At 45.8% G+C, this 26,434-nt stretch overlaps 1 protein-coding gene across 2 annotated transcripts in view; it reads left to right on the forward strand.

Moving 5' to 3' along the window:
• Positions 1-715: 715 nt before the first annotated feature.
• The window catches only part of Fam117a (family with sequence similarity 117 member A), a 43,975-nt gene continuing 18,256 nt past the window's right edge, over positions 716-26,434 (forward strand). The window contains exon 1 of one of the 2 annotated variants that reach the window (XM_013117589.3): positions 716-942. In XM_013117589.3, the coding sequence (XP_012973043.1) occupies positions 747-942 (196 nt within the window). In that variant the 5' untranslated portion in view covers positions 716-746. Of the gene's footprint in view, positions 943-23,942; positions 24,013-26,434 lie in introns of those variants that run through there. The other variant, XM_040749543.1, reaches the window with a different exon arrangement.

Below are 26,434 nucleotides of genomic sequence, written 5' to 3' on the forward strand. Positions count from 1 at the left end.
TTGTTTTTTTTTAATTGAGATTGGACCAGCCTCAGGAAGGGACTTGGAAGCTTAAAAGACAAATGTGAGTGTCACATGAGGCAAGGTAGCCAGGAAATGTACGAATTTAATGCAAAGCTCATGCAAATAGTAGGCAAACCTTGTATAAATATGTAGAATCTCAGTCTGGAGTTTGCTAGCAGCAGTGAAATCTCATGAGAATTGAAAACTAATGTTTTTGGGTTAAACTAAATGTAATGCCTTTTGAAGTTTTCTCAGTTCCTCTAGAACTGCTTAGTTTGCCACTACCCCATATAAAGATTTCATTAGAGTTTGATTCCAACCCACATCGAGCTCCGCCCCCTGCACAGCCTGACTTCACCTGGCGTATATTTGCATACTACCTGAGAGTGGGTGTGACGATCTTCCTCTTTGAGCCTTCTCATTGGCGGTGCCGGAGTACCAGCCCTTTACCGGAAGGACCAATCGTCAGCCTTAAGGACGTTAAAATAAAAAAAGAAAAGAAAAAGAAAAGCAGGAGGGTGGGGTCTTGTGTTGATGGCTCAGTACACAGACCAATCATCCTCGGAATAAGAAGAACCTCTCCGTGGATTGGTTGAAGTGAGGCACTGGAACTCTGTAGGCCAATTGGAGCTCTGGACTGAGGGGCCGGTCCCCGCCCGTAGGGCAGATAAGTAGCGGCCGCGGGGGTAGGGGACTGTGTGGGGCTCGCTGTGGGGCTGAGGCGGCAGGTAGCCGGGTGGGCCATGTCCGGGGCCGCAGCGGGCGGCAGAGGCGGAGGCTCCTGGGGGCCAGGGCGCGGAGGGGCGGGGGGTCTCCGGCGGGGATGCTCTCCACCGGCGCCCGCTGGCTCCCCCCGGGCGGGGCTGCAGCCACTCAGGGCTACAGTCCCCTTCCAGCTGCAGCAGCCGCACCAGCGCCGGGACGGGGGTGGCCGCGCAGGTGAGCCGGGTCGGAGCGGGTGCTGGGGCGAGGGCCTAGAGAGTACGGAGAGAAATATGAGGGGGAAGTGGCTGGAAGGGGAGGGAAGAGAAAAGGGGGCGCACAGAGTTCCGAGGCGGAGAGAGCAAAGGCGAACGTGGGGTGCAACTCCGGGGAGGGGGTCGGGAGTGCGAGCCGGGAGGTGAGAGGAGGGACCTGGCAGATGGAAGTTAGCTTTGGGGGGGCGTAACCGAAAAGTGGCCCGAAGTGTCTGCCCGAGCGGAGTGAGAGGCTCTGGGGTGGGTGCAAGGAGTGTTGTGGGCGCCCTGAGCCGAGGGCTTCACTGAAAGCCGGAGCCGGTGGGCGCTGGACGCCTGCTCTGTGAGGGGGAGGGGCATGGAAGAGAGCCGGGTGGAGCCATGTGTTACTTCTCCAGCTTGAGTTTGGCCCCGGCGTCCCTTTCTATGGCTCTGGAGTTCCTTTCTCCACCACTTCACGTGCGCTTCCCATTATGCCTTTTCCAGGAGCTGATTTGGTCTCAGCCCGTTGGAATAAGTTAGTTTAACGGCTTTTACTGCGGTGCAAGCGCACCTCTGTTCCCGATTTTCTACCTTCCTCTCGGTGTAGCCCAGAAGTTGTGTGTTCCCATATTTTTGACCTGCTTAATATGGCTGTCTCATTTCAGTCATCCTGTGCGTGTGTGTTTGAGTATAGGAGATGGGCAGTTTGCACCCTACCTTCTCCCGCTCCGAAGGTGATTTTGTCCTGAGCGTTCCCAGCCAACGTGGCAGTGGAGTGCTTACAATCAAGTATGTTGTGGCAAATACCCCACTTTCTGAACAGTACCGAAGCAGTTTCTTAATAGCAGCTTGATGTGGTGGGTGTGGGGAAACTAGGGTGGAGCAAATTTAACCTTGCTTTCATACTCAAAGCTGTGATGGGACCCACAAATGCAGGCCCTTTGGAACGGAAAAGGAACCTACTTGCATGAGGAGGTTGGCAATAAGTTAAAAGTGAAGTTTGCATTTGATTCACACCAGATGTGAAAGGATCATTGCACACTTCCTAAGCCTAAGTTTGTACCAAATGAACAAAAGTTATGTCCCTGCCATCTTAATGTGACATGCTCTAAACCAGACTCTTAAGCTTTCTGGAGACTGCTAAGCTTGGATGTTGCATGGCCCTTCCTGAAGGTATTCTGTTACAGGAGTCTTGCTAGGTAGGAATGGGATCCATTCATCAGGTCTTTGAGGTAGAAAGCCAAGTCTATTTGGACCCCACTGTATGTGTTAGTATCACATCCTGGAATGCAGAACTTGGTCAAATCTGGTAGCAAGATGGTGACCAAGTAGTCAAAGTATGTGTAGAATCTGGTGGTGTAGAAGGCAATGCCCAGACAAACTCATGCCTATCATCAACTATAAAGCAAACCACAAGACTACAAACCTGTTGGTTTTGTTTGGGCTTCCTTGAGACCCAGGGAAGTTAGAGCAGCAAGCACCAGAACCACTGTCACTTGGTAGAAGTTGACAGAAGCCTTGCCTGTGCAGTAGTTAGAAACTGTTTGGCAACTATTTTAAGAGCAGTTGTTGGTGATTCCCCCAGAGCTAGCATTAAAAGGGAACGCATGGGTGAGTGCTGTGCAAAGGGGAGGCATGTAGGCTTGAGTGATTGGGTTCTTTGCTTGGTCTTCTTTTGCAGGGTCAGGGTCTCTAAAGATACTGATGAAAACAGGAAACTAGAGGGCTGTGTAACTTGTCGGGTGAGTTAGGGCAGATTGAATGGATTCCTGCATTATGTATTTGGTTGGTCCATTGTTTCTCCACCTGTTAATATCCCAGAGGTATTAAATAGACTTTTGCATATGAGGTAGGATTATTGTTAGCTTTTCAGTAGGTAGGAAAGAGAAAGGAAAATGTAGCCTGAGCCCACTGGTCTTCTTTGTGGCCAAGCATTAAAGGGTGGGGAGGGTCCTCTGGTCTTTGGCTTAGGGCATATTAACCCTGTGCAAGTTAGCCTCAACTTGATGCATATTCGGGTTGTTTCTGTTCTTTCTATGCCTTGGGAAGTGACAGGAGTGTTTCATCTAGGCCATTTAGGACATATAACAGGGAAAGTCCTTGCTGTCATAGACCCCGAAAAGAATGATGTTAGTAGTCTGGGTTTTTAATACAGGCTCTTCCATTTACCAGCTGGTGTAGTCTTGAGGAAGTTTCCGGACTCACTTTCTTCTTCTGTGCACAGCAATATATATATCATAAGAACTAAGTGAGTTCACGAAGCGCTTAAAGAGTGCCTGGCACACAGAAGGAGCTATACAAAGTGTGTGCTGCTGTTGCTGTGCACTGAGCTACTGTAAGAGCACTGCTGGGGAGAGCCCACTGCCTTTTCAGCCTTCAAAGAGCAAACCCAGATTGCTCTGAAACCAGTGCTGCAGGTTTCAGAATTTCAGGGCCTCTTGTATTTTTATTCTGCCATCTTTTAAAATGAGCTTTCTAAACAGAGCTCAGAAACACAACAGTTTAAAAAGGCCTGCGAGCTGGGACTGGGTTTCAGGAACAATTAAGTGTCGTCACTGTTTCTGTTTCCCATCCCAAATGATGTAATACTCTGCCTGCGCAGTTATCTCGCACTGCACACCCTGCTGTGTCCTTGACAAGATAGATTAGGCCTTATATAAAGGGTTATGGTACAAAGACTGGGTTTACCTTCTGTGACCATTCATCCAGAAGGGATGTCTTCATAAAGCGAGGAATGGCTTCATTTTTATAAGCCGGAGCTGCAAGAGCTAAGAGAAAAATGAAGGCCAACTCTAAGAAAGCTAAGAGCCACTGGTGGGTAATTGAAACCCTGGATGCATTTCTTACTGCAATTGCCCCTTGCATTAAATTCTCTTTTGTGTCTAAAGCCAGTTAGAGGCTGCTAACTTTTGTGCTCTTCCAGAACCAATGATGATAGATAAAACTCCCAGGAGTAGGAAGTGAATTTTTCTGGGTTCCAGTTTTACCTATCCTAAGTGTTTCAGTCTCCATATCCCTGGAATGGAAACAGTAGTTTTGTGTTTATTTTGGGGTGCTAAGGATTGAATCAGGGCTTTATGCATGCTGCACAAACACTACCACAGAGCCACATCTCTCACCCTGTGAAGATAACATTTAATTAAACTTTGCTAATTATTTCTTCAGCAAACCTGGGAAACTAGATGCTGCCTGGGAACTACCATACTCCACCAGAACCTTCTTAAACCAGGAGTTGGTAATTATAGCCTGTAGGTTATGCCTGGCCCTGAGCCTGTTTTTGTAAATAAAATTTTATTGGAACACAGCCATATTCTTTAGACATTATTTGTGTCTGTTTTTATGCTTACAGTGGCAGAATTGAGTCATCTCTCCTTGTCCCAAACTGTACACTTGACTCTTAATCCAACATAAAAATAAGTTTCAAGAGTGTGTAACGGATACTGCCTCAGAAAACCCTAAGGTAGAGTAAGGTCACAATCCTGTATCCCTGCTCATATTTTAGGGGAAAAGGAGCAATCTGTTTCTAGTCAGTTCTCTCTTTGTTGCAGATCAGCACATGTGAATACAGATTCCCCACCCCCATGGTTGTCAGGTGACATGTGTTCAGTAGATGTAGCTCATTTGAATTTCCATAAAAGCTTAACTGTTAAGCAAATTTGTTCCCCCTCTTTCCTTATGCCCCCCTGCCCTCAACCTTACAACTCAAACTGCAGAGAATATTTTCAAAATTAGATGGAAATCACTTGAGGCATATTTTCTATATTGAATTTTTCTCATTACCTTTTAGTTTTCTGAACATATTGTTGAGAGCTAGCTGGTAACAGTTATGTTTGCCCTAAAATACTAGATTCCCCAGAGGGATACAGGGAGTGTTCTCCTAAGTGGCTGTTTCCTGAATATAAGGTGTCATTGTTATTAGGGATGTCATTGCTAATTATTTAATGCCTTTCCTTGCATTGTTTTGAAAACTTAGCCCTTGGAAGATGGGTGTTTAGATGGGTATGAAGCCATATCAAAGAGGTTGTATATTAGAGGTCCCAAGAGAAAGTGCTCGTCAAACTGTTGCTGTGGCCTGTGGTGCTACAAACAGCTAGAAGATAAATAGAGTTGGAAGTTTTCTCTACCAAGGAGTCATCTTGGTATAATAATGCGTGGGCGTACAGTTAAATTCCTTAAAGAGCCACAATTGCCTGTCTATAACCTGTCATTCAGATGGCTTCTATTCGGGAGGCATTAAACCCTCAGGCTTTTCCTTGCCGCCTGGCACTGCTGCCTTCCATAGCGTTGCTAGGCCCAGTCACAGTCAGTAAAGAATGCATCTCTGAAGCACCTGACCCTTAGTTACCAATAGTGATGGCTTTCCTGAATTCAGGGGCCTCCAGTTGCTAGGATGTCATTAGCTGTGATGATTGCCTAGCTTTTGGGTCCAGGTGTTCTTAGTTTTTTTGTTTTTTGTTTTTGTTTGTTTATTTGTTTTGGATAGCACAGTATTGGATAATATGAGAAATCCTTGTATAGCACAGAGTTAAGAGGCCAGTGGAAGAGGGGTGAGAACATTGTGGGGTGTGGTGGTAAGTGGATATTGTTCTGTCTGGTTCCAGATATGGATCTCTAAGAAACATGAGGCAAGGTTACAAAATTTTCATAGTGATGTGGGTTCGAATGTTGCCAAAGAGGTTGGTGGCCTTAATAGCCAGGAGAACTCTCTGCCTGCATTCTCTGCTGAAGTCAATGTGTCATATAGGTCATATAGGCCCACACTATTCCTTGATCTTAGAACTGTTAGGAATAAACAACCACCTCTAGACTCTTACCAGTCTCACATTGAGTCTTTCTGCTAAAGAAGTCAGACTTCGTGGTGTGACATCTTCTTACAGGTCTGGTTTTGGAGTCTTTATAGGTACTGTCACATGTATCAAGCACTAGCTCATGTTCTGCATGGCTTTACCTGGTCTTGCTCTTGTTCCGTGGGCAGTGTGGAGCACTTTAAGGGTTGGAGAGGTAAACCTGGTGTTTCTTTCCTATTTCATAGGACAAGTGGATACTGTATTTGTTATTTGTCATGTTGCTGAGACAAAATACCTGACCAAAAAGGGAAGGTTTATTTTGGCTCATAGTCCAAGGATGCTTACCATTAGGTGAAGACCATTAGGACTAGGAAGCAAGGAGAAGGGGCTTGAGGCTTACATTACATCTGCACTCAGGAAGCAGAGAGAGACAGATGCTTGTGCTCAGCTCGGTTTCTTTGTAGGCAATCCATGGGATGGTGCCACCCACATTTAGCATAGGTCTTCTATCTTAATTAACTCAATATAGACAATCACTCAGAGTGGGCAGTCCATGGCATAGTGCCACCCATATTTAACGTAGGCCAGACAATCTTTCAGAGTCATACCCAGGGGCTTGTCTCTTCCATGATTACAGACCCTGACAAGGTGGCAATCACAATTAGTCACCATGGATGGCCAACAGTAAGTTAATTTAAGGAGTGTGGACAATCTCTTGATGGCATAATCATTTCTGCCCTCTTCTGATGTAGAACTTGTTCTTCCCTGTCTTAGGAGAGGGAGTAGAAGCCAAGGGTAGGAGGAACTGCTCTCTGTTTTCTCCTCTGCCTGAGTTGCAGCCTCACAGAGATTCCATTATTTGGTTTGCAGAGTATGAATTAAACAAACACTAGCCAAATCTATTCACATGGTTAGGTCAAAAACAAATCCTGGTCTCAGAGAAGGAAGAGTTGAGGATGCTATTTGCAGTTCATAAATTATGCTCCAGCTCCTCCTGCCATGTGGAGCTCTGGAGGGACTGCCGCTCCTGGGCACAGCTGGCTGTGAACAGGAACCCTTCCGGCTCACAGTGCCCACTGGACATCCTAGCTTTCTGGCACTTTGCTCTCTCCCTAAAGTCACAACAAAGTTGGATACCTAGCTATGGAGTCATATAAATGGCTATCCTTCAGGCTGAGTAAGCTTCAGTTGACTTTCCTGTGTGGGAGTACCACAGCCAATCAAGAGCAACTTAAATGCACTTAAAAGAACACTATCAGAGTATTTCATAATAGGAAAACTGCAAGTCCAGCCCTAGGGAACCTGGAACTGAAGTCTTGGCCATGTACAGACACTTCCCTTGCCATGTTCAGGCACACAGGTCTGTGGGTTTGCTCATAAGCCTTAGACAGCTGACACTGGGGGGAGGATGGAGGAGTGCCTTAGGCTTCACCCGCCTGCGCATTAGCAGTTTGTGCTTCCAGCTCCCTATTAAAAGGGGTGTGTGTGGAGGCCTGGGAAGATTCTTCGGAGGGGTTTGATTGCTCTCACACATTTGGACCATGATTAAGAAAGAATTGGGGTGCGTTCTATTGGAGGCTGCCAGAATGTGTCATCTTCAGTGGTGGACAGTAGTTGGCAGAGAAGAGTTGTAAATGTGGGTGCCTCCCCTCTGACCATAGCTCCCTATCTGCTAATGGCAGGCAGCTTTTTCCAGGGAACCATCTTGTTAGGGCACAGATTAGTGTACCACCAGCTCTGCCACCTAAATCTCTTATCCTATGATCTGAAGTGACAACCTTGAAAAGAGCATTGAAGTCTTAAGACCAAAGGTGGAATTTGACACACAGCTCTAAAAATTGGTACTAGCACATCAGCAAGCAAATGCATTATAAATGCAAGCTGGAGAAGGCACAGAATGAAGGAATATTCAATGTGTGGTCAGGCTAGTTATAGAACTACCGGGTTTTGAATAGATTTTCTTTCTTTTTTTTAAATTGGTCAATGTATTTTCCCTAAAGTTAAATTAGGTTTCTATTGTCTTCTGTCCTTTCTCTTTCAAAGGTGACCATTTAGAGCCTAGCATACTTGTAGAGCATGTGCTTAGCATGTCCCCGTCACTGCACACACAGCCGCAAACTGCCATTGCTATAGGCTTGTCTGGTCAGTAGTGCTCTCACATCTCTGCAGGGCCCTTCCACTCCATGCTGGAAATTGTGTGCATGCCTTTTTAAGAAGTAGGTACCTCGTGTTTCAAGTTCAAGTGCAGTGGAACTCACCCTGCAGCTTGAACAGATTTGAGTGCTTTCGCTGAGGGAGGGCCAGGGCAGATGGGGAGTGTCATGCTCAATAAATACTTGTTGGATTGAGTTGCTGGAAAGGCAGTGGAGTGGAGAAGGGAGTCACACCTCCCCCAGGCTCAGTTATAATGGCTTTTCCCACTTCTAGTCCCCACACACTGTTCCCCCTCTATGGTACCTCTCCAGCTACTTGCTGGACAACCACCTGCCCACTCCACAAAGCGTCAGTGTTCTCTCTTTAAATTATTGGTCTCCTTTTCATCATGGCGTTTGGGCTTCAGTCCCAGCTGGTGGCAAAGACATTGCATTTCCATGGAAATCATTGCTAGGCCTGTAGGTTCTCTTCCCAGCACATTTAAAGCCAGGGGGCAAATCACCATGTTGATCCATGGAAATAGATGTGTAGGATTTTTACTTATAGGTTTGTTTAAAGTCTGAACTGTCTGGCTTTTGGCTTAGAAGGAGGCTTAGAAGGAGGAGGTCAAGGAGATCAAGAGGAGTGCTCAGTGTCCTTTAATGCCAGATAGACCAGTACCAATTTTTTGGTAGTGCTATACAGTACAGCAAGGAAAAGCAGGATTGCAAAATGAGTCAGTGGCTTTTTAGGCCAGACAGCAGAATTACTAGTGGACCCTAGGGTGGCTTTCCCAAGCGTGATCAGGTTGAAAACCCCATCCACCATGCCAGGCACCAGCCCATAAGATCAGGTATTGGCTTGCTGTTCCTTCCCTTCCCCTGCTAAAGTGGAGAAATGCAGGAGAGAGGTGTTCATGATCATTGTCCAAACCTTAGACATTTACACTGTTATCCAGTCTGTTTCCCCATTGCCAACCATGGGTCTAGTAACTTAGACAAAGTGGCCTGCTGGGTGTGACTTTGAACAGAGTGAACACGTGATTAGAGGAGTAGGCAGCTCTTTTCCCTTCTTCCCTCTTCCCTTCTCCCTCCTCCTCCTCCTCCTTCTCTTCCCTCTGCCCTCCTCCACACTCCCTCCACTGTAGAGTTTCCCGAGTCTGTTTGATCGCCCATGTGGCTTTGAGAGAACCACAGTTGATAACATGTGCATTTCCTGCCCCACAGCTGTTGGCTGGCAGAAACCTGTCATACTGTCCCTGGATTGGGGGTCATCTGCTTAACTATCAGATAATACATAGGCCTTGGGCGGTGGGGAGGTGGTGGATAGCATGGATGGTAGAGGGGATGCAACCAGAGGTCTTTTGTAGTAAATACACATAGTGTGGATGGAGAGGGGAGAAGAGAGAGGGCTGTGGGAACCACATCCTTGAAGACAAGCACCTCTTAACCTGAGGGAAGCACATGGATGCTCTCTCAGTGGAACTGTCACATGAGTCTTTCTGTATTCACAACGGAAAAGTAATAAAGGGCTGTTTCCATAGTAAGAGCCCGAGAATTCCAAATCTGAAAGGCTCCAAATTCACCTGTATTGTTCAGAGAACTTGAGACATAAATAGCTTTGTTTTGACAGTATTCATTTGTTTGTCTCCTGCTGCTCATAATTGGTACTCAAATGTTTTACATTTACTTTCATTGTGTCCTGCTGATGAGAATGGCATTTCCTTGTCTTTGCAGACTGGGAAACTGAGACCCAGAAAAGAAATAACTTGCCACAACCATGTGATTGACAAAGCCCTTCTGCTTGATGAAGCAAAGGTCGCTCCTCACACATAGAAGTGTTTTGTGAGCTTGATCCCAACAAGGCATCCCCACCACCTGCCTAGCACATCTCCAGCTTTTGCTTCCCTTCTGTTTGTATATCTGTATTCCAGGCTCAAAGTGCTCTGCTAAACAGATTAGAAGAGCACTGGAAATGGGCTGCAAAGTTAAGTCTATTTCTTCAGCATTCCAGGGTGATCACACAATGGGTTTTCCACACCTTGGACTTGTCCCTTGAGCTGTAGGTTGGTAGATAATGGAAAGATGGTGGCAAGTGCAGCCCACCACACGTGGCATGGTGGTGGCTTTGGAGTGCTTCTGGCTGTTGGGATTTGTAAATGATCTGAAATGAGTAGCTCACCAGGGACAGGTGGGGGACTAGGGCAGACTGATGGTCCTGCCTCTGTGGGGTCATAGTTATGGCTACTGATTTGCAGCTGTATGGGGGAGACATGTAGATGGTGCTTGTAAGAGACAGTGTCTTTGTGTATCACTATGTGAAACCACCTGGGGGAAGTGTGGATGGTGCATTCCTATGGTAGGGGGTGGGCACAAGTGGCTTTGTGCCATGAAAACAACTTAGTCCTCCTTGTAGGATAACCCCTGGCACCACCACGCCCACATTCCTGATGGGAAAGCAGCCTGGGGCACATGATCTGCCCAAGCACATCCCTCATCTTGCTTTTGGGTAACTAGGAGTGGGGTCCTTATGACTTAATAGTACCCAGTAGGCAGAACAATGGAGGCTTGAACTCTGGGAGAAAGCCCCACCGGCTAGGGATTGTTGCTTGGCTGGCTTCTTGGAGTTAAGTCACCCCCTCTACAAGATCATTTTCCTCTCTCTCTCTGTCTCTCTCTCTCTCTCTCTCTTAAAGATTATATTGTATTTGTATTTTATGAATATGAATGCTCTGCATGTATACCTGCAGGCCAGAAGAGGGCATCAGATCCTATTATAGGTGGTTGTGAGCCACCATGTGATTGCTGGGAATTGAACTCAGGACCTCTGGAAGAACAGTCAGTGCTCTTAACCTCTGAGCCATCTCTCCAGCCCCATTTTCCTCTCTCTATAGAGCTATTTTGCATCCTAATGTTTGTATGTTTGTGTATAACTTTTCTTTTCCAGTTACTTCACAACCTTGTAAGGGAAAATCCTATTTAACAAATATTATAAAAGCGCTTCTGTATAATAAAGTTGTTTCCATTTATATGATGCTTTCTTGTTGTTTGTTTTGTAAGTTTTCTGTCTTTAAGTAAAACACAGAAAAGAAGGAAGGGCTAGGAGATGGCTTAGTTGGTAAAGTGCTCGCTGCCCAAGCCTGAGGACCTGACTCGGATCCCCAGCACCTGTGTGAAAGCAGGGTGTAGCGTGCACGTTTAACTCCAGCACTGAGGGTGTAGCCATAGGTAGATTCCTGAGCTCATAGGCTGGTCAGCCTGTCTGAATCTGTGAGCTCCAGGTTCAGTGTGAGACCATGTCTCAAAAATGAGGTAGAGCTGGTAGGATGGCTCAGTTGGTGAAAACACTTGCTTCACACGCTTGCCTACCTGGCTTCAGTCCTCCATCCCATTGTTGAAGGAGAGCACTAAGTCCTGGAGTTTGTCTCTGACCTCCACGTGCACACTACGGCATGCACTTCCCTGTTCCCCACACATATCATGCACACACACAAATGGTAATTTTTAAAACTCAAGTTGCAGTGTAGTGGAACATGATTTTAATCCCAGCACTCAAGAGGCAGAGGAAGGCAAATCTCTGAGTTGCAGACCAGCCAAGGCTGCATAGTAAGAATCTGTCTTCCCCAAATAAAACAAAACATTTAAAAATACAGCGGAGAAGCAATTGAGGAAGACTTTGGCCTCCATATGTACATATATCTGCATACGTGAGTGAAGATGTGGGTGTCAAGTATGAGTATAGGAAAGTATGTGTGTGTAAAATGCATGTGACAGCAAGCTATTGGTAAAGCAATTGGCATGTGTGCCAGTAGGTAAATCTTATGTATGTATCCTGTGTACTTATTCTTTTTGTCGTTATTGTTTTGAAACAGGGTTTCTTTGTGTAGCCTTGGCTGTCCTGGAACTCGCTCTGTAGACCAGGCTGGCCTCAAACTCAGAGATCTGCATACCTCTGCCTCCCAAGTGCTGGGATTAAAGGTGAGCGCCACTACTGCCCAGCTCCGTATACTTACTCTTGAACAATCAGTTTCAAATCATTTTCAAATAAACATTTAACTAATAAACACTAGACTAATCTATCAGGTTTTTTCTATATGCTTGTAATATCTCTTATTCTTCCCACTTAACAGACAGAACAGTTGATACCCAGGAGTTATGGACCGGTTTTGAATTCACATCCCATGCTAGGGTGAAGTCAGGGTTTGCTTCTATGTTAGATTGCCTTCCCGAAGCCTGCAACTTGTCCTTCTCCAGTTGGACAAAATTGGCATTCGACCCTGGGAACTGACTGGGTGCCAGTTTCTGTGTTTGCAAGTGCAGCCCTTGATCCACGTTGACCCAGCATGCTGTCATTGAGCATGCTCTGCATGTCCAGTGTCTCCTGAAGGAACTCACCTCCTCTCTTGGAGGTGAAGCACTCTACCACTCTCTGCTCTTCTTTTTTTTTTTTAAGATTTATTTATTTATTACATATACACCAGATTGAATTGTAGATGGTTGTGTGAGCCACCATGTGGTTGCTGGGAATTGAACTCAGGTCCCCTGGAAGAGCAGTCAGTGCTCTTACCCTCTGAGCCATCTCTCCAGTCTGCTCTTCACTTCTTAAAATACTCGAATTAGAAAGCTCACCTGTGCCACAGCCATACAATAACACTACTGCACATTTATATAGGAGAGGACAGAGGGGTAAATCAGTGAATTTGGCTTAGAAAGTGATTCCAGGTTATGGACCCCAAACAGTATATTCTCTGTGACATATATTAGGCAGTTATTGTATCCTCTGCCTTGTGAATATGCTAGGCCTCAGGGGAGTTTGTGTGGCTTAGTGCAGGACACTGCACCAAGTGGGGCAGGAGTTAGAGAGCTTACTTACACTAAGGGAAGTGCCCTTTGGTCCAGCTTTCCCTTAACCCCAGGCCCAAGGAGGCTGGGTCTGGGATTACTAAGCAAAGTCAGAGGAACAGACAGACCTTGCTGTCCCATCCTTTCCTCTCACACCAAACCACTTCAGCTGCCTGGCTGCACTCCTTAAAGGTATTCAGTCATTCTTGTCACTTTTGCCTATGCTGTAGGGAACGAGTGAACCCTATTCTACTTATTTTGGTCTGATGAGCCAGATTTTTACTATGTAGCCCAGGTTATTGTAGAGTTTGTAATCCTCCTGCCTCTGCTCCCTGATCTCTGTGTCAGCACACTTAGCCCTACTCTACTGTGTAACATGGGGGGAGGGGTTTGTGGCTGGAGAGATGGCTCAGGGGTTAAGAGCCCTGACTGCTCTTACAGAGGATCCAAACTCGGCTCCCAGTGCTCACACTGGGTAGCTCTCAATCACCTGTAGTTCTAGTTTCAGGAGATCCAACACCATCTTCTGGCCTCTACAGGCACCTGTATATACACACACCCGCACACAGACATACAAGCACAACCATAATTAAAAGTTCAAATACTTTTTTAATGGCAGTCTTCTGGAAATCTTCAGTTTTGGTGTGCATCTTTTATCTGAGGTGCTTGCTATTGCTGGCTGTAATTAGCTGTCCCTAAAGGACTATTTCATGGCCCAGCCAGCTATGTGAAGTTAGACCTGTGGGCATTTACTGTGTGAGTGCCCCTGCTTGTACTCAGATTGCTTGTCCTTAGGAAGTGATCAAGTTATATAGACTCCCTCCTAGACCCTCTTCATATATCTGCTTATACCTTCCACTATTCTGGCTTTGTCTTGACCCAAAGTAACTGATGGGCGGCTGACAGCCAGAATGAGTGAAAAGGAGGGTGAAACAAGGCTGCCCCCGATTCCTAGGGTTGTCTGGAGCTGTGTGGGAGCCCCTGTGTAGACGACAGTGTTGTCTGCTTACAAAGGACTATCCGAGCTTGCCTTCTGGGTCTCAGAAGCTGGGATAGGACACATGGGTGATTAATATCCCTTACTGTTTCCCTGGGTCCAGTTATCTTTTTTTTTTTTTTTTTTGAGACAGGGTTTCTCTGTCCTGGAACTCGATTGGTAGTCCAGGCTGGTCTCGAACTCACAGAGATCCGCCTGCCTCTGCCTCCCGAGTGCTGGGATTAAAGGCATGCACCACCAACGCCCGGCCCAGTTATCTTTTTGTATCAGTAAGAAACCTTCTCTTATAGAAGGTGGCATTGCTATGAAGCAGCTGGGGGGAGAAGACCTGGCTTGTCACTTACCTTCTAGTAATATGCGTTGCCACACCCTCTGCCTCTAGAAGCTGCGTGTGGAGAGGTAACAGGCCCGTGGCTGCTTCCTTCTCGTCATGGCAGTTGTCTAGGCCCTAAACATCTAGCCTTGCTTTTCAGGCTGACTTACCCTAGAGGCACTGCATAACCTTTGGGCCTCTCTTAGGAAATCTGAACAACTGGCATGACAAGACCAGGACTTCAGAGCAGGGGCTGCCCTGGAATGTGTCCCAGCACACTTTGGGGTTTTTCCACAGCCCAGGCACAGCGTGGTAATTTGCCACTTATTTCCAGTTCAGTTCTAGAAGTTCAGGGCTCAGGTAGGGATTCCCTGGGTGGGATGTAGAAGTCTTTGTGGTATGCCCCCCCCCGTGGAGTTAGGACATGAAATAAAGCTCCAGTGAAGAGATATCAGACTTCTGCAAGTGGAACAAGGTAGTCCACACAGGTTTGTTTGTTTGTTTTGTTTTTGGGGAGCATTAGGGATTGAACCCAGGGCCCCAGACATGCTGGGCAAATGTTCTACTACTGAACTGCACCCCCAAACCCTTCACACGGGTTTTCATGGATGAGGCAGAGCAGATTTGGTGACTGACATTCTTGGTTCTGAAGAACCTGACTGAGCCCTTGTCCCTTGTAAATGTCCCTAGCTCAGCCCAGCCCAGAACAGAATGAATCAAAAACCAAGGTTAATTGCAGCGGATCCCGAGAGAGTTCAAGCTAGCGAAGTGTAGCAAGCTAGTAAGCCCTCGGTGCTCCTGAGTATGCTTAACGGTTACTGCAGCTTGCCCAGCCGTGTGACCAGGCTTTCTGGTGTGGCCAGCCACAGGTAAATTGAACACTATTTTTATTTTCCTGCTTGGGAGGAGGTGGGCAGGGACATAGAGGCGCCTACAGCACAGCTATCTTAGTTACCTCAGTAAGGCATGCTTACCATTGACTTTGTCCTTTTTTCTTCCCTCTCTGGTGCCCCAAATGATAGCACGTGTTCTGAGGTTCCACTTTGGCTACATTGGTCAGCAGCTTCTCTACCTGTTAGGAGTTGGAACCTTCTGCCCTCAGGGGCAGATACTGAGTCAGGAACCTGTAATGACTTCTTCTTCCTGGTGCTGTTTTCAGGGACAGACCACTTTACAATCTCCCTCATTCAATGCTGCAGAGTGAGTTTAATTCTTCCTATCAAAGTAGACTCTCCAGCTAAACCTATTTCTTTTAACACAGAGTCTCACTATGTAGTCCCGGCTAGCCTGGACATATGGAGTAAGTTGTCCAAGTCTGCTCTCCTGTGTTCACCAGTGTACGTGTGTCTAGACAGACCCTCATCTTTGGGGTCAAATGATTATGGCACTTTCCCCTTTACTTCAGCAGCTTCTCCTGGAAAAAAGATTGTTTTCTTCACACTATTATCATTACAGTAAGGAAATGAACTGTGGCTGTGCATCATTTAATATCTAGTCTGTTTTCACACTTCCCATTTGGTGGCTTGCTTTGTAATCTTGGTTTGGGGGTTGGAACTCAGGGCCTTACACATTCTAGGCAAGTGCCCTTCCTATATCCTCAGCACAGAGGAACTCACTCAGTTATGCCTTTTTAACTGAGTTTTTCCCTACTTTGAATGCACTCTTAGAGAGAGAGAGAGAGAGAGAGAGAGAGAGAGAGAGAGAGAGACAGAGAGAGACAGAGAGAGACAGAGAGAGACAGAGAGAGGGAGGGAGGGAGGGAGGAAGGGAGGGAGGGGGAGAGGGAGAGGGAGAGGGAGAGGGAGGGAGAGGGGGAGGGAGGGAGAGGATTTGCATATGTGTGTGCATTTGTGGCAAGAGATTGATGTCAGATATCTTTAATTTTTTTGGGTGGGGTTTTGAGACAGGGTTTCTCTGTGACTTTGGAGGCTCATGCTTGTGTCTGTACCTGGCTTTTATTTACATGGATGCTGGGGATCCTCATTCTTGCTCAGTAAACACTTTACCCACTGAGCCATCTTCCCAACTCCTTATTTTGTTGTCACTGTTATGGTGTCTCTACCCTGTGTATGTATGGGCATGTGCATGTGCATGCCATAGTGCCATGTGGAAGTCAGAGGACATTTTGGGGTCTTATCTCTCCCACATTTATGTGAGTTCTAGGGATAAAGTTTGGGTTGTGCTTTACCCCCTGAGGCATCGTGCTAGCCCATGTTTCTCTGTTTTAAATAGCATTTCTTTGTTTAATGTTTTTATTCTTTGAGAATTTCATCCAAACAACAATGCATTTTGATCTCTCACAGCATTCTTTCCCCATAATACCTTTGCAGAAGTCATTTGGGCCGGGCAGTGGTGGTGCATGCCTTTAATCCCAGCACTAGGGAGGCAGAGGCAGGCGGATCGCTGTCAGTTCGAGACCAGCCTGGTCTACAGAGCGAGTTCCAGGACAGCCTCCAAAGCCACAGAGAAACCCTGTCTCAAAACAAACAAACAGAAAGAAGTCATTTGGAGCTTTTCTAGACCATGTATTTCTCTTCCCATTTCCTCTTGTGTCATTTAACTTGTTCTTCTATACCCTGTGTTTCCCATTAGTAGGTCTGGAGTCTGATGACATTTAGGTGAAGCCTTCCTTCAGAAACATTTGACCCCAGCATGGTGGCACACACCTTTAATCCCAGCACTCAGGAGACATGGGCAGGTGAATCTCTGTGAGTACCAGGCTAGCCAGGGTAGCAGAGTGAGATGTTGTCTCAAAGCAAAAATAAACTTTTCATGGGTAAAGATGTGTCTTCAGCTGGGTGGCCGTGGCGGCGCATGCCTTTAATCCCAGCACTTGGGAGGCAGAAGCAGGTGAATCTCTGTGAGTTCGAGACCAGCCTGGTCTACAAGAGCTAGTTCCAGGACAGCCTCCAAAGCCACAGAGAAACCCTGTCTCAAAAAAAAAAAAAATGTGTCTTTATACTGTTATTTTAGGAAGTACGTAATACCAGATTGTTCCTAAGTAGAAATAATGTCATTGAATATGGGGTACGAGGATTGAACACAAAGGCTTCACATACGCATGCTGTGTCACACCTCCAGCCTAGTTGTACTAAATTTGATCACGTTAGGTGGTGACTACCAGATTTCCCATTGTAAAAACACATTAAGTTTTTTTAATTTAAGTGGTTTATGGGGCAACACTTTGGCATTGTGTAAATATCCTTTTCCCCACAACCTTTGGCCCAGTAGTCTTGGCATCTGTTAACTCTTCATGATGGAAATATCACATTGAGCACTTCATAAAGACAGTTCTGAATTAACACAAATTGAAAAGAATACCAGCCGGGCATTGGTAGCGCATGCCTTTAATCCCAGCACTCGGGAGGCAGAGGCAGGTGGATCTCTGTGAGTTCGAGGCCAGCCTGGTTTACAGAGTGAGTTCAGGACAGCCTCCAAAACAATACAGAGAAAACCTGTCTCAAAAAACCAAAAATAAATAAATAAGAAAAATAAAAGAATACCGACATGAGCAATTTAACAAAAACAATTTTATTTCGTGGGAGAAGGCAAGAAAAATAGGGCTGTCAAATTTTGTCAACATTCATAGGCATTGTGTGTAACTTGGATGATATTAAATTGCATATTAGTTGCTGAAATGTGTTGTTGTCTAGAAGTTTGCTGGAAACCATGAAGAAAGCACACTGGATAGAGTTAAAATTAATAATGGTTTATTCATAAAGTGGAAACTATTCTGATTGTTTGAAAATAACCTATAATCTTATTTCCCTTTTACTTGGTTCTATCTTCCTCACTAGAACTTGTCTCTCTTTTAAATTGTCTTCATTTTTCCTTGACCAACCCAACATGCCCGGTGACTAAGTCAATATTCCTGAGTCCCAAGTGGGACCATCTAGTTCCTAGCAAGGATTTCCTGAACCACAACCACGGCAGCCAGGAAGTCACGAAACAGTTGAGTTTGACTAAGATACAGTGTGGGAAATGTTCTTTGAAAAATCTTCTATTTGGGAAATAAAGGGCCTCACTTTGCACTTTGACCTTGGAGAAAGGAGTTCACCTTTCAACATGAGGTGACACCTATTATGGTAAAGTCTTGGAGACTCTGCCCCATAGGGGAATGTGTGAGTGTGGGGTGCACAGAATCAGAACAGAAGCCAGGGTACAGTTTTGTTCACAGTTGTCCTCTTGCAAAGCTCATCATAGATGAACCTCCCCAATCTGGTTCTCCCTTTGCCACACTAACCTTGAAAGCTAATTTAAGAGCTGCCTGGGTGCCATGATTTTTCTTCTGTTTGGTGGAAATCATTACCATAAGAAGTGAAGCGAGGAAAAAGGAGCTTGCCCATCCTTTGAGTGTGCATGTCCCCAAGGAACCTATTCCTTTCAAACAACCATGGGGTGAAGATTGTTTTATGGGAGCACACTACTTTGTGTGTTAAAGGACCACATTAGATCCTAAAGGAAAGCATGCTTCGATCAGTAACTGCTGGTGATTTGTTTTGTCTTGAGAAATATTACAGTCCTACAGGACTCCTCTTCAGAGAATTGAGATAAAGGGTGAAAAGTTCACACTACTTCCTTTTCTTCTAACTGCAATTTCTCGAGAACTGAACAAATGTCAGAGGCCCAGCAGTCTGCTTCTTTGATGCCGGCGCATGCACTCTGGGGTTACTCTTTGCCCCCTGGAAGATACACAGAGTTAGTGTTATTTTTTTTTCCCATAGTGACATCTCCAGAAAGGCTTCTCTCAGCCCAGTCCTCAAGCTGCCTGCAGATGTGATCTACATTTTGGAAAGCCAGAAATGGTTTCACTAATTCTTTATTGGGTTGTACTTTTAAATATGGAGTCACAGTGATTGATGGAGGGCTTGGCTGAAATCTTCGTGTGTACACAAATACCATTTCTCTTTTCTGGGTAAAGTCGTCTTGGTAGAGCAAACATGATGTAACTTTCCCCTGCTCCAGTCTAGTTCTTTTGAGTCTCTTTTCCCTGTGAAGGTTGAAGTAAGCTGTGATTTAGTGTTGAAAGAAATGCTAGTCAGATTGGGATTATAGTTGAGAGACAGGCTGCTTTCCTGAGTTCACGTTTCAGTGTTGGAAAAATGAACAGAGGAAACTTGCTCAGAGCTCCAGATTTAGCACAGCCAGCTGGGATGGATGGGATCTCCATGGGCTTTCCATGGAGGTCTTCTAACCCTCATCCAGTCATATTGGGGGTTTCAGTTTTACCACAACTTCCCTCCAAAACCCATGTGTCCCTGACTTAAGCAGGGAAGCGGCCCCTAACCATAGGGAGCTCAAGAGTCGGTCTGTACCTGTCAAGCCCAGAACATGTCCAGAAATAGAAAGACAGTCCCTGTGAGGCTGCTTGGGGGGAACTTATACTTACTGCAAATCTGTTCTTGGGGAAATGTTTAGAAATTCTGAGACCCTGTTGATTTTTGCTCTCCAGATTTCTCAAATGCTACACCACTTGTTACAGTAAGAGCTATTTTCTCTTTAAAAGAGGGGAGGTAAGAAGGCTAGTGCTAAGAACGTTTGAAAGCCTGACGACACGAGAAAATGACTCATACCTTGTTTGTTGAGCCAGCTAGTTGTTGAGTTTTTGCTGGGTGTAAAATCTCCTCATGTCTTGCTTTCGCTTTGGGGGTAGCTAGGAAAGCTCAGCACATGCCAGTGGTGGCAGGAAGAGTAGCATCTGTCCATCCTAGCTTTCTCCATCCTGCATGGCCTGAAAGATGATGAAATGTGGAATCGTCCCTCCAGATACGCAGTCAGAACCCTTTAGTCAGGGCTGATTTCTCTTGGCAAATTGCTTGGTCCCCACCCCTGACCAAACTGAGAGGAAGCAGAAATGTCCCACGTCCTATGCTATCAGTAACCTTCATCCTAAGCATTATCACCTCCTCTTCTAGGTCCTCTGCTAGGGTTAGGCTTGATCCAGTGAGGGATCTTGGGGGAGGTAGAGGTGAATCGGTGGTCCTTTTGAAAGCACCTTTGCTGGGGGATATCCCCTAGGGGTATGCCTGGGTGGATAGCTGCCTCTACTGGGACAGTGGCAACAGCCTTCCCTCTTCTACGCTGCCAGTAGCTTCTTGTCTTACTCCTCTCCTATCAGCGGAGACTATCGGCGAGTTGATGCTTACTGGGCACTCAAACCTACTTACTAAAGGCGTTGTCTGCTGTGTGTGCTGTTGGCTCCCTTGACAATCCCCTAATAGGCAAACACCACTGACTGCTGGGCCTCTCTTCTCTTAGCCCCTCTCCCTGAAGCCATTCAAGTATAACAGTTGGGAGACAGGGCCAAGTGGCTCTGGAAGATAGCACCTAAGGCTTCTTATCTAGTGTGTGCTGTTTTGTTTTGTTTTTTCCATTTGCTGTTGCCCAAGAACCAAAGCATCCACCACTGCTCAGCTGCGTGGTGAAATGGTCTGGCCTGGTGCCAGGGTGCCTCGCCAGGTGGCTGAGCTGTGGAGGCTGCTGCATGCGATGGGCCGATAATACCCCATGGTGCAGTAAACAGGACACTCCACCCTCCTGCAGACACCCAGCCTGTGCCCCTGTGCTGGCTGCTTTGTCATTGCCTGTCATGATACCACTGGCTTGTCTTCTCTGATAGAGGAGCTGATTGCTCTGCTTCTCTCCCAGGTTCCTAAATCTGAGAGGGGCGCTTTCCAGAAATGAAACCAGCTCATCTTCCAGCCACAAGCAACAGTTTTGACTTCTCAACACTTCCTATCCCTTAGCTGTAATCACACAAATGCAAGACAGAGTCCACTCCCCAGATCTTTCCGGTAGGCCCAGGAGTCCCCACCACTGCTACACTCACTTCTGAGACAGCTAAGGGGATGCTTTCAAGCAATGGAACCTACATGCTCATCTATAGCTACCTATGTCCAAGTCTAAGCGGTTTTATTGATTTTTTGTTTGCTTGAGACAAGGGATCACTGTGTGTAGCCAAGGCTGGCCTGGAATTCATGTTCCTAACGCCTTTGCCTACCATGTGCTGAGATTACAGGCGTGTGCCACCTGCCTAGCTATGAGCTGTTTGATATCCTTCTTGCACCGCTTATCTCAGACGGTATCCAGGATAGCAGTAGACTGTCCCTAGTAAAGGAAAAGACTTTCACAGTAAAGACAAGTATGCTGGCAGTCCTGATGGAACAGGCCTGTAATCACAACTGCTTAGGAGACCGGGGCAGAGGGAATGTAAACGTAAATAAGGCTAAAGATCGAATTCAAGGATACCCTGGGCAAGTTATTGAGACCCTGTCCCCAAATAAAAAGGGAAGAGAGTACTGGCATTGTAGTTCAGTGGTGGAGCGTTTGCCGAGTGTATGAGGTCCTAGGTTCAAACCCCAGGCCTTCTATACACCTTCTCAGCCTGGAAAGAACAGCCTACACTCAGTAGACCTGTTCAGAACAGGTTCTCAGCAGGCTGCTTTTTCTCCACCTCCTCCTCTGCATCTTCCCAAGGGACAAAAGCATATTTGCATTTCTCTTCTTTTCAGCATCCCTGGGAGGTAACTTGGGCCTAGAGAAGGCAGGTCCACAAAGGTACACAGCTGTCAGACCTACCTGCTTGTACAGCCCCTCAGGCATCAGGACTGTACCATGCCCCCACTCTGCAGCCCCTTTAAGGATGACACAGAATCATATCAGTATCTGATTTTGGCTTTGATTTGTTGTTAGGGGAAATTGATGCCTTGGTTTAACTTTTAATCAGTTTTGGTGCCCAAAACAGCAGGTGCTTGCCAAACCATTTCGGGGGAGGTTTATGAAATAAGCAGTTTTTTTTCCCTAGGGAAAAAAATTCAATCTTTTTAAAGTACCTTCTCCTTTATTTCCTAGGCATGAAGGAAACATGGCACTTTGGTCTCCTCAAAGGGGCTGGGATATGCCAAGAATTTGGGGATTTGGGAGGGGTCATGGAATCTTCCTAAGAGCTCTGAGAAAGGAGGTAATTCAACCTTGTGGCTAGCTAGGAGCTGAGCCAGCACCCTGTGCTGGGATGTGGCCACTGAGGAGATGAGACTGGTGCCCAGCTGTGACCTCATCTAAGGGGTGGGGAGAGCGAGGTGGGTCGCACAGGTGGCCTCCGCGTGGCAAGGTCTTCGCAGGTCTATCTGCCAGCCCCAGAGGCAGGGCACCTCCCACAGGGACATTTGCTTTTCTTCATGCCATTCTCTCCTTCCCTCCCTTTTACTATTCCTGTTATTTTTGTGTATCTATGGAGGAACAAGTCACACATCCTTTGTGAACAATTTTGATTGGAGGCAGTTGGAAAAAATGTAATATCAAGTGTAATAATGGTTGATTCTCATACCAACTCCAGAATTTTTAGTATTTCCTGGACTCTATCTGTTAGTACTGTGAGTGAAGTACCACTTGTTTCACTGCTCTTGAAATTGGACCACAGCAGTAGCTCACTGACTAGGGTGGCTATGAGGGGTGAGGGGAACTGATGTAAAATCTGTGTGGTTGCTGTTGTCCCTAAGGTGATAGATTCCTCTGTGACAGATTTCAAAGGCCTCATAAGAAACAAATGAAAACAAATACAATTTACAGGAGACCCAAAAATCAGGCCTACCCCTACGTCTTATAATGCCTTGTCCCTGAGAGGAACTAAGAAGGCAGTCCCCCTCCGTGTATCCAGCAGCCTCCGAGCAGGAGGAAGAGAGGCTTGGTTTAGGTTGCTGCCACCTTGAAATGAGGGGTGTCTTCAGACACTGCTTCTTTGTGCCTTGACTTTCTTCAGCCTCCCTGTCCCTTTCCAGGGCTGACAAGAGAGGAAACGGTAACTGTAAGCCAAAATACTTTGTAGCAGTGGGGCACTACTGAGGAATATCACATGAGATATTTCAGGATCTCTGGAGAGTCTTCCAGCTGAGAGGATGGGGCAAGTGACTCTGAAAGACCTTTTTTCCCATCACTATTCCTCAGCCCTGGAGTCACAGTCTCTGTCCTTCAAAATGAGGAAGAAGCAGCCTCTAGGAGTGTGACATCCTAGTCTATGGGCCGGTCATTTGCTCCCAGCCCCTTTGGTTATCTGTCATGTGATATGTATTGCAAAGGTGCTTTCTAGGGCCCTGCCTTCTCTCTGAGCTGTTAGGGACATGCTTAGCATTTCAGTGTCTGAGCTGGTTCCTATTGTAGACCAGAAGCTCCAGAAATATTTGAGTTACCACTTGACATCTTAAGCTCTGTAGAATAATGAGCAGTTGAATCGTTTGTGTGGAAAGTAAACTGGAGGCTTGAACTAGTGGGCTTGTCACTATCTTACAGCAGTAACAAGGTCACAAGTAAAGGAAGAGGTTGAGCCGGGCGTTGGTTGGTGGCGCACGCCTTTAATCCCAGCACTCGGGAGGCAGAGGCAGGCGGATCTCTGTGAGTTCGAGGCCAGGCTTGACCGACAGCCTCTAAAACAATACAGAGAAATCCTGTCTTGAAAAAACAAAAACAAAAACAAAAACAAAAAACAAAAAAAAAAAGGAAGAGGTTGAGGCCCCCAGAGCCACTGAGATAGAAAGACAAGTGGCTATGGGGTCTTTACTAAAGGTGAGTGGGTGGCGTGATCTGCACGGATTCAGTGGTGTAATTACAGGAGCTCTATCTTTCTACTATAGATTTTTCAGTTTATTCAAGTACTTGGGTTCTTGCCAATTGCCAGCTCTATGCTGTAGAACTGCGGGCTAGGAAGATAAATCCGAGCCTGACCTCACTGCTATTCATTATCTAGGGGTCACAAATACCTGCAGCCCAAGAGAGAGCAGTCAGTACAAGGAAAGTACAAAGTATACTAAGCAAGGCATCTGGGACACTCCTTGAAGGGGATTCCCAGGATCTGGAGGCTGGGGAGGAGGTGGAGGCAGCTAGGCTGGCCTGGCCAATTAGCTCAGATTCCAACACCAGACCAAGGAGAGAAGGTCTGGCCGGTGGTGGGAAATGGTACAGTGTGCCTTTTCTGGGATGCAGAGAAGGAGTGAAGTGCACAGGACCAGTAAGTAGGCCACAACGGGGGCCTTGGACACCTGACACCTAACCTTTTTTTTTTTGACATTGTGTGTGTGTGTGTGTGTGTGTGTGTGTGTGTGTGTGTGTGTGTGTGTGTGTGTGTTGCACACATTACGGCTATAGCATGAGGGTGGAGGTCAGAGAACAACCTGGACAACTTTCAGGAGTTGGTTCTTTCTTTCCACCAGTGAGTCCTGGGCATCAAACTTAGGTCTTTAGGCCTGGTATCAGGTGTCTTCTTCCTCTGAGTTGTCCTTCTAGCTCCTAACTTCCAGATTTGAAAGGGCCTTTGGATAAGGGGAATATTAGCATAGAGCTGTTATGATCATTTAAAATAATGTTTTGCCTGGCATGGTGGTAGATACCTATAATCCAAACCCTTAGGAGGTAGGAGCAGGAAGAGTGCAAATTTAAGGCCTGATTAGGCTATAGAAAGAGACCAGTTCACGAAGCTAAAAATGCTGGGTGGTGGGACCTGGGAGGCAGAAGTGGGCAGAGCTCTGAGTTTGAGGCCAACCTGGTCTACAAAGCCAGTTCCAGGACAGCCAGAGCTGTTACACAGAGAAACCCTGTTTTGAAAAAACAAACAACAAAAAAACCCAACATCCCTGCAAAAGTGTGCTGTAGTCAGAATGTATTGATTTGGAAAGGAGGTGGAATCACAGCCAAACAGTATTATGATGTTCTTCCATTATTAATTAATTAACTAGTTGTTTTGAGACCATGTATCCCCAGCTGTCCTGGAACTCACTCTGTATACCAGGCTGATCTCGGACTCACAGAGATCCTCCTGCCTCTACTTCCCAAGTGCTGGGACTAAAGGAGTGCACTACCACCTCCTGGTGCCCAGCCATTTTTAAATTTTAAAGTGTATATGTATCCACATTCGGTAAGGATTATATGATGATACCTCTTTTTTTTGTTTGTTTGTTTTTGTTTTTAGACAGGGTCTATCTATGTAGCCCTGAACTCACTAAGGCTAGCCTAGAACTCATTGTGTAAATAATACTGGCCCCAAACTCAGATCTGCCTCCAGAGTGCTGGGATTCAAGGTGTGTGCCACCATACCCATTAGTATATAATGATATTGACAGTGCTTATCTTTGGGGGATAAGGTTTTATTTTGGTTTTGTATTTTGGTTTGTTGGTTTATACATTTCTTTTCTTTTTGACAATTTATACTTATAACTTTTATCATTAAAAGTCATTTTTAAGTTCTTCTAAGTGAGTACTTACTTGTTGGCTGAGGGAGATGACCTAAGAATAAAGGTTGGCTATGCATTAACATTGATGAACTCCATATTAGAGAGGAAACCAAATGTTTAGTACTATAGACATTTTTGGGTTTTTTGTTATTTTGGTTTTTGGAGACAGGGTTTCTCTGTGGCTTTGGAGGCTGTCCTGGAACTAGTTCTTGTAGACCAGGCTGGCCTCGAACTCACAGAGATTCGCCTGCCTCTGCCTTTTGAGTGCTGGGATTAAAGGTGTGCACCACCACTGCCTGGCTAAATAGTTAAACAAATCACTGTTTTTGTACCATAAAATCTTTAAAAATGGCAAATAAGTAGATCATTGATATTCTGAATTGTACTTTTTTTTTTTTTTTTGGTTTTACGAGACACGGTTTCTCTGTATTGTTTTGGAGGCTGTCCTGGAATCGGCTCTGTAGACCAGGCTGGCCTCGAACTCACAGAGATCCGCCTGGCTCTGCCTCCTGAGTGCTGGGATTAAAGGTGTGTGCCACCACCGCCCGGCTCTGAATTGTATTTTTATGATGGCCTGAATAAGGCAAAATATAATACAGTACACTTTATTTTATATTGATTACAAGCCTTTCAAAATATGTAAGCACTTAATTTGGAGAATATGACATTGTTTGTATTTTTTTAAACACTGTGGTAACATAAATAATATAAAATTTATCATTTTAAGCATCTTAAGTTTACAATTCAGTAGCATAAGTACATTTACAGCATATTCATCACCATATCATTTCTAGAGTTTTTTTTATCATCCCTGTCGGTATTTATTAACAGTAACTCCCATTTCCCCTCCTCCTATGCCCATGGTCACCTCTGTCTACTTCCTGTTTCCATGGGTTTGCCTCTCCCAGATGCCTCATGAAGATGGAATCATCCAACATTTACCTGCCTGCCTGTGTCTGGTTTATTCCACCTTGCACCATCAATGCTGTAGTTCAGGTTGCCTCCAGTTTGGGGCTATTATAATTGAGGCTACTATGATTTTGGGTGTACGAATAATTTTTCAAATTTCTGCTTTCAGGTTTGGGTTTTTTGTTGTTGTTGCTGCTGTTTTGTTTGTTTGTTTGTTTAATCTTTATGGGGTTTTTTTTTGTTTGTTTTTGAGGGGAGTCTATACATAGAGGTAGAATTTCTGGACCCTAAGGG

Source organism: Mesocricetus auratus, unplaced genomic scaffold, assembly GCF_017639785.1.
Source record: "Mesocricetus auratus isolate SY011 unplaced genomic scaffold, BCM_Maur_2.0 Super-Scaffold_100007, whole genome shotgun sequence".
Classification (NCBI taxonomy): domain Eukaryota; kingdom Metazoa; phylum Chordata; class Mammalia; order Rodentia; family Cricetidae; genus Mesocricetus; species Mesocricetus auratus.